Raw genomic sequence first — 8,826 nt, 5'->3', positions numbered from 1 at the left:
CCAAGGTCTCACTGAGCATTAGGTTGAAAGACCAATTGCAACCTAAGTCATAGACTTTATTTCTGAAGCAGGTAGTCTTTGAAGATTGTTAGGCATGCTCAGAGCTGTGCTGGAGTTCCATCATTGGTGGCAGGAGAAGAGGTAGAATGCAGAGGGGATACTGGACAAAGCTTATTCAAGAAGCTATTGTTATAGATTAGAAGATAACTTTATAGTCCTTCCACTCTTGGCTTGAGTGGAAACATTGTCCCACAGGATTATTCAGAGATGCAGGTTCCTTGCATCCTATTGTTCGGTACCCAATATTCACCTGCAAAGTTTAAGCTTGCATCTCTGATCCAGGCAGAAGAAGGAAAAGAGTGATTCATAGAACACAGGTTCAGATTTTTCTGGCTGAGATCCACAAGTGACACACATATACTTCTGTTCACATTCCATAGTAAACTTATTTGCATGCCTATACCAAGATGCAAGTGTAGCTAGAAAAATATAATCTCTTTCTGGGTTTCATGAGCAGACTGGTGCAGCCACTATGGAAAACAATATGGTGCTACCTCAAAAAATTAAAAGTTGAACTTCCATTTGACCCAGTGATCCCACTGCTGGGAATATACCCTAAGAAGCCTGAAACACCAATCAGGAAGAATATATGTACCCCCATGTTCATAGCAGCACTCTTTACAATAGCTAAGATCTGGAAACAGCCCAAGTGTCCACCAGTAGACGAATGGATAAAAAGCTGTGGTACATATACACAATGGAGTACTATGCAGCGGTAAGAAAGAAAGATGTCTTATCCTTTGAGACGACATGGAGGGACCTGGAAAGTATTATCCTAAGTGAAAGAAGCCAAGCAGAAAAAGACAAATACCACATGATCTCACTTATATACGGATTATAATGAACATAACAGTCTGAGGAATACAGTAGACCCAGAAACATGGAAGTAGGGCACAGACTGACATCCCTCAGAAGAGGGGATGGGGGGTGGGGGGTGGGAAGAGATAAACCACAGAACTTATATGCATGTATGCATGACCAATGGACATGGACAACTAAGCCGGGGACGGGGTGGAGGGGGGGTGGGGTGGGGGGTGCCAATGGGATAAAAAGGTAAAATATCTGTAACAAAAAAATAAATAAAAATTCATAAAAAAAAAAGAAAAAAAGAAATGATGTTCGTGTCCTGGCCAGTTTGACTCAGAGGTTAGAGCATCGGCCCGCTGATCAAAGAGTCTCCTGTTCTATTCCAGTCAAGACATCTACCTTGGTTTCAGTTCCCTCTGGGGCCGTGGTAGGGGTCGTGTGGGAGGCTATCAGTCGATGTGTGTCTCTCACATAGATGTCTCTCTCTCTTCCCCCTCCCATTCTTTCTGAAGATAAAAGGAAAAATATCCTCAGGTGAGGATTTAAAGAAAAAAAAAAAAAGATCTTCGTGACTGTAATACAGATTGCCAATGTTTATTTCATCTTACCATTCATCTTCTTGCTTTGCTTAACTCTTTAATAAGTCATTAGGTCCTAACTTGTTTTCTATTTCTTTAAATTAATTAATTCAATCAAAATAAAGTGTCATTTGGTTATCAGGCCCGGATATTCTTTTTAATCATCATTCATTTTTAAACATTTTGTGAGTGAAACCAGCATGTTTCCTAAATTAACCACATTGTCACACTATTATAACATAAGAAGCCTTTTAAAATATACTTAAGATAAATTCTAAGAACGTGTAAGGAAACTGATGAATTTCCTCACTTATTCAAATTGAGATATATCTCCACTAAACTGATGACTTTAGGCGCTATAACAATTATGTTAAGAGGCCAAGGTAGTACGGCTGCTAAGACAGTGGTAGCCACATCAAGTATCTGTGCAATATCGGAGGCCTTATTGACATTATTTCTTTCCTTCTCTTCTTTTAGTTGATTTATCTCTTTCTGCATCTCCTCATTTTTCGCCTTAAATCCTTCATTAAGCAGTTCTTCAGAGATCTGAAAAAAAAGAGAGTTTCCTTTTGAAAATTCCAATAATCAGAACTCTGAATTTAACAACAGCAGGAGCTAAACACATGTTCTATTTCTCTACTAATTTATATGCTCTTTGATGCTTTTTTGTACAATATTTCTAAACATTAGGACCTAGTAGTGGTAGTATGATGGTTTACACCTTGCCATGATCACTTATCACAGTCTCACTGGAGGGGGGGGGGAGTGAGGATTTAGAGGCTGCTAACTATGCCAGGAATGTGTTCCAGTCCTAAGGATGCTTTTTGGGAAGGTTAGGTATTTTTTTAATCTGATTATCTCTTGGTTCCACTGAAGTAGGATGACCACACACGTAATGGGAACTGTTGACTCTCCACAGAACTGGCTATCAAACTCCCGGTTGGGACATTGAACACGATTTACTCTGGGTGTAGAGAATAAATCAGGTAGATCTGAAAACCAATGTAGCCAATTTGAGAGCTTTTATGACCCTATATTTCATACCATGTACGATCTGACACTTTCAGACCCAGAGGATCTATAACAGGTGTCCTTGATGGTTGTACCTAACATCTGAGAAACTTAATAGACCTTGGGTGCACAAGGAGACCCTATTATCACCACAAGCAGCAGTTCAGGAGCCTGGAGCATGTTATTTGGACCCTAATACTACAGAAGGTGCTAAGTCTTACAGAATTGGGCTTTAGAATGATTCGACTAATTTAACATTTCACTGAATCATATACCTTTGGATTTGGGGAAGGAATAGGGGCCATTTACTAAACCTGAAAAGCTCAGGGGAGGCCTGTGAGGGAACTCACAAACTCAGAGTCCTAAAATAACCACAAAGGATGTCTGAAATTAAAACTTTTAACGAGAAGCAGTTGATGGTGGGTAGTCAACTCCTAGGCCAGAGTCTTCCTTGACCAAGTTCAATGTTTACCTTAACGGAGCCCGTCTATTGTCTTTTGCATCTACAATAACATATCTTTGCAATGTCAAAGTAATTTTCCTTTTCCAGACCCCTCGAAGCACAGGCACAAATCCCCTCATTATTATTGAGTTAATTGTTACTGTTAACTTTTCCTGTACCCACCTATGTCAAAGATGTACATGTCTATCATTTTACTTTTCATCCAATCCCAGAGGTTTCCCCGCTTTGCTTTCTCCCACCTCCCTACTCTATCACCAACAAATTTCATGTAACTCACTTGTGTTTTCTCTTTTGATTGTAATGTAGAAAATAAGGGGCCAGACTACCCTATTCCAGAGTTTTATCCCAATCTGTTTAGATATTACTTCCTGGCAACTGTCGACAGTTTGGCTCAAATAAACTCACAAGAATTCTGCACAGGTTTCAATGTTTCTTATGTTGACTATTTCCTTCATGGTTCATGCCCAGTTTTTGTTCCACTTCCTGAGGAACCAGGTTACTGTCCTGTGGGCACGCCCAGGCCCCGCCCAGGCTTACCTTGCGCTTGAGGTCCAGCATACTTTCCTGCTCTCTCAGGCGGATTTCCTGTTCTCTCTCCATCTTCTCCTTCAGCTGCGCTAAGTTTTCCTTGAAGGTTTTCTCCTGAGCCTCCAAAATTTTCTGCTGTTCCTTCTCTTTCTGTCTTCGTAGATCCAGTTCCTTCTCAGCTTCCCGATTCTTGGCACACTCAGCTGTTCTCCAAGGGTTTCACAGAGGAAAGAAATTAAGGCATGCTCAGCTCTACTCTCCAGAACTCAGAGACTAAAATGACTTTAAAATGGTAGGGAGAATCTCTGTCTCAGAATGGGATGGAGAAGCATTACGTTGCTGAATAAGCTACCAGAATTCCCCTGGTTATTTCCAGTTTAGTCAAGTTGCTGGGCAGAAGGACAGGAAGCGCCTTGTTGCAGGGGGGATTCGCTCACACCTGTTGCAGGGCACTGCAGGAACCTCCCCTCCCCCTGTGCTCAGAGCCCTGCCCTGTACCTGCCAGAGCCTTCTCCTCAGCACTGAGGGCTTGGTCTGCCTGCAGGATGGATTCCTTTGTTGCGGCCTGTGACTGCAGGAAGGTCTGGAGGACCTCATTTGCCTGAAACAAACAAATGAGGAGCAAAGACTCTCCTTCAATCAAACTGCAAATTTGACCCTGTACATTCTTTATCCTTCTTAAGATCCCACCATGGTTCCCTTCCTCCCACAGGCACACTCACAAAAAATTTTCACCTCTTTAGTTACAATAGAACCCTCAATGGCACCCTCTTTCTCAGCTCTCCATCTCTTATCTCAGTGATGCCATCAACCACCCACTCCAGGTTAGAGACAACCAAGTTTATGTGCATTTCTACTAACACTCATCCTCCATTGTGTGCAGTGTGTGCACAATTTTTTTCTTCTGTCCGGATATCCCCCTACCCTTTCTTTACTCAGATAGCATGGTTGACACTTCAACTTGTAGCTTCTCCCTCCTTTCTCAGGAAGCTTTGCTGAACTTCCTTCTGAGACCTGGATGGATGCTGAGTGCGCAGACCTGCCCTACCAGCTCTACCACTTGCTGGCTGTGTGTTGTTAGGCAACTTAGTAGCTTCTCAGTGCATCTCATTTCTCAACTGTATAATGGAAATGACAGTAGCACCTAAATTCATATTATTCTAAGAATTAAATTGATAATCCAAACACAGCACCTCAGATGATACCTGTAATAGAAAGTGAGTGCTCAGTATATATTAGCCTTCACCACCACCACCACTATCATCATCATCACTGTCAGTGTTTACTTGGATGATAACCATATCCCATCACATTCAATTGACTATTTATATGTCCTTTCTCAGTAAGATCATAGTGTTTTGAGGAAGTTGTTTTTTAAATTATATGTCTCCTATACTTAGCACAAAAACGATTACACTGTTAAATAAAACAAATGTTCTATTTCATCTTGATTGCAGATAATAAATCCTATATTTGGGAAGACATATTTCTGGATTGTTTAAAATTATTTAACTAATTATGGATATAAAAGATAAAAATGTAAAGCTCGCCATGCTCTGCTTTCTCTCCACAAACGGTGCCATGTGTTTTTCATTCCTCACCTTCACTCCTTTCCTGGGTACCAGGTTATAGGACTGTTCCAACTTTTCCACTGCTTCTAAGTAGAGGTTGTGTCCCCCAGGCACAGAGAAAGTTCCTCTTGAAATATCATCCATCAAGGGCTCTGAAAGCTGCTCAAGCTGAGCCTGGCAATACTTGCCAGATGCCTGTTCATTCTGAAGCAAAAAATCTTGCTTCTTCATCTCTATGGTTTCCTGGCAGGGAAATGTGGAGAAACCCAAAAGGAAGATGCTGTTAGAAGAGAGAGTCCAACTGGGGTCCTCTTGGAAGACACAGTCTGACTCATGGTTAAGAGGGTAAAGCAGGTAAGCACTGTGCCCATCTCCTCCCAGGACCGCATTAAATTTATAACCAAATTATTGAACAACCATCATTAAGAACCATCTATAGACTACCTGAACGGAAGTGCTATAAATAAAGATATAAAGAAGAAGCTACTTGAGACTTGTAGGAGGGACAGCTATGTGTAACAGGCATGTCACACATTTAAGGTGTAGCAATTAAGAATTAGGAGGGATATTTCAGCTGCTGAGTCCCCTGTGTGGAATGATGGGTCCTAACCCATACTCAGCTTCTCACCCCTAAGGAATCAATATCTGTCTGTGAAACGCTGAAGGGATTTTGAATGAATGGGAAGGAAACTTTCTGGAGTCCCAGGTGATCTTGAGGGGTAAGGACTCACTTACTCACAAACTCACTTGCTCCAACCTTGCAAAGGGTGCAGCTTGAAAGGCTCCAGGGATATAGAAGAAGGAACTTAATTGACTAGTTTCAGGGCTAGGGTGTGGGGGCAGAGGTAATGAAGGCTCTCTCTGGGGATAAGTGGAGACAGGCACCATTGTTCCTTTGATGAGCCCTCTCCCCACCCAGCTGGAAGGCACAGGTGGAAACCAAATTTGAGTTCTCCAATAGCATGACTTACACATGCTGGCAAGTCTTTAAGACATTACCCCTACCAGTTTGCACCTGGACTAATTGCTTCCAGCAGTTTCAACATACAAGTGGCCTGTCTCAGCTCACATTGTGTACTTTCCTGAAATCTCTGAAAGGCCTACAAGCCCTCAAAAAGCAGCTGCTGGCTTTGATGTGACATGTACTTCTTTTAAAGCAGCTCTAAGTATGGCAGAAGCAGTGACCAGTATCAAAACGCATTTTAACTTCCATCAAGTGGCACAAAGCCTGGCATAAGCCATGGTCTGTGATGGCTTAAAAGTTAGATTCAGTCCTGGCTGGTGTGGCATGGTTGCTTGGAGCACCATCCCATAAATCAAGGGATAATGGGTTTGAATCCCTGTTGGGCACATGTCTGGGTTGTGGGTGAGGTGCCCTGTTAGGAGGCAGCCGATCGATGTTCTCTCTCACATCAGTGTTTCTCTTTCTCTCCCTACCTCTCTCTATAATCAATTTTTAAAAAGGTTGTTTCACTTAAGTAGCCACAAGCCCAGCAAACTGGTGGCAGGCCTCAGCTCGGAATGGAAGTAAGTGAAACAGAGTCTAAAAATAATGATAGAAAACATCAGTGAAATCAAGAGCTGATTCTTTGAAAACTACACATAATTGATAAAGATTTAACAAGACTTATGAAGAACAAAGAGAGAACCCAAGTAAATAAAATCAGAAATGAAAGAGAAGTGACAACTAACACAACAGAAATACAAAGGATGATAAGCAAATACTATGAATAATTATATGATAACAATTTGGACAACCTGAAAGTAATTCCTGGAAACATACAAATTTCAAAAGCTAAATCAGGAAGAAGTAAAAAAATCTCAACAGATTGATAACAGCTAATGTAAATAAATCAATAATAAAAAAATTCTCAACAAACAAAATCTTTGAACCAAATGACATCAAAGGTGAATTTAACAAACATTCAAAGAAGAATTAATACTTATCCTTTTCAAATTATTCCAAAAAATTGAAGAAGAATAAAGACTCACATACTCAATTTAAGAGAATAGCATCACCCTGATATCAAAAGCCAACAAAGGCACTGCAAAAATAGAAAATTATAGGCCACTATCCCTGATGAACATAGATGCAAAAATTGTCAACAATATATTAGCAGACCAAGTTCCACAATACATTAAAAAGTTCATACACAATGATCAAGTGGATTTATTTCCAGGATGCAAGTTTGGTTCAATATTTGCAAATCAAAATGAGATATACCACATCAATAAAATAAAGAATAAAATCATATGATTGTATTAATAAATGCAGAAAACCTATTTGACAATATCTAACTTTCATTTATGATAAAGAAATCTCAGCAAATCTGGGATAGAGTATATATATCTTAACATAAGAAAATGCATACGTGACAAACCCACAGCTAACATCATACTCAGTTGAGAAAAGGTGAAAGCTTTTTCTTTCAGATCAGAAAAAGACTTTCAACACTTTTATTCAACATAGTACTGGAAATCCTATTCATAGCAATCAGACAAGAAAAAGATATAAAATGCACCCAAATTGGAAAGGAAGAAGCAAAACTATCATTAACCCCAGATAACATAACATTGTGTAGAGAGAATTCTAGGTTCCACTATAAATCTATTAGAACTAATAAATGATTTCAGGAAAGTACCAAGATTAAAAATTAATATTCAGAAATAAATTGCATTTTATATAATAATAATGAACTTTCAAACAGATAAAATGAAAACCCCATTTAACATTATATCACAAAAAATATATATAAACTATCTAGGAATAAATTTAGCCAATGATGTAAAAGACTTGTACTTGGATAACTATAGGGCATTGATGAAAGAAATTGAAGGAGTTACAAATGGAAGGGTATTCTACACTCATAGATAAGAAGAATTAACATTTATTAAAATGTCCATAGTATCCAAAAGTAATCTATAGATTCAGTGCAATTCCTATAAAAATACCAATAGGATTTTTTTCTTTCAAAACATTTATTTCAGGTAGAAAATTATGATGTACTATATATAGGAAGACAACCACTTGTAAGGTAGGTAAATAAAATACCTTGTGGAATACACTCATTTCGTCATTCAAATATAAAAAAAAGTGAAAGTAATTTTACATTCGATACTTGATTGAAAGCAATGTTATTCTATCCAGTAACAAGCCCAAAGCATCCCCCCACTCAGAGTTAAAGGTCTTCTCTCCATTCACACTCATAACCTTTAGAAAACAATCATAAAATTTTTTATCCAGAACTTCTCCTAAAAATTCATATCTTCTTATCTCTGTTATCCTTACCGGAATGACTGTGTTTTGTTTTTCATAGATAATTTTTTTCTGATTGCCACTAAGCAAGCACATCAACCTTTGGACAATATCTTTTTATAAAAGCATAAAGAGAAAAATAACAGTCTCCGGTTAAGTGAGGGGCAGGTATGGATTATTGATCTCTGTTGGAGTATCTATCATTTGGCTGGCAGAGTGAGCAAGCTGAATGTGCTTTGGTAGTCGGCCCCACCTGACAGGAACCCATGTTGACACAAACCTGCCCTGGTCCTAGAGTCCTTCTCAATGGTAGGCATGAGTGCCCAGAAGAAGAGTCACCAAAAGGAAAAGTGCTGTGAGTTCTGACTTGAGTAGAGTGCTGGCCAGAGAGCCAAAGCAGCCCCCCAACCCCTGTACACCCAGGGCAAATGCAAAGTGTCTAGGCACAGCTGTCCTCACGAGTGCATGTGAGGCAGGCGGGGCAAGAGGGAGACCCCATTTATTTGGATGAGGAGCACCCAGCATCCCTGGGAGAATCACGGTGTGGGGGCT

At 39.8% G+C, this 8,826-nt stretch overlaps 1 protein-coding gene across 1 annotated transcript in view; it reads right to left on the bottom strand.

Annotated features, from left to right (window-relative positions):
- Nucleotides 1–1,562: 1,562 nt before the first annotated feature.
- Nucleotides 1,563–8,826, bottom strand: part of LOC118626728 (guanylate-binding protein 5-like) — a 56,102-nt gene continuing 48,838 nt past the window's right edge. Inside the window, 4 exon segments of the mRNA XM_036256772.1 lie at nt 1,563–1,991; nt 3,457–3,650; nt 3,946–4,048; nt 5,049–5,261. Of these exon segments, the coding sequence (XP_036112665.1) occupies nt 1,752–1,991; nt 3,457–3,650; nt 3,946–4,048; nt 5,049–5,261 (750 nt within the window). The 3' untranslated portion in view covers nt 1,563–1,751.

The sequence above is a fragment of the Molossus molossus genome, unplaced genomic scaffold, assembly GCF_014108415.1.
Source record: "Molossus molossus isolate mMolMol1 unplaced genomic scaffold, mMolMol1.p scaffold_m16_p_12, whole genome shotgun sequence".
Taxonomy (NCBI): Eukaryota; Metazoa; Chordata; class Mammalia; order Chiroptera; family Molossidae; genus Molossus; species Molossus molossus.
The sequence above is the reverse complement of the archived record's forward strand: the minus strand, read 5'-3'. Positions and strand labels throughout refer to the sequence as shown.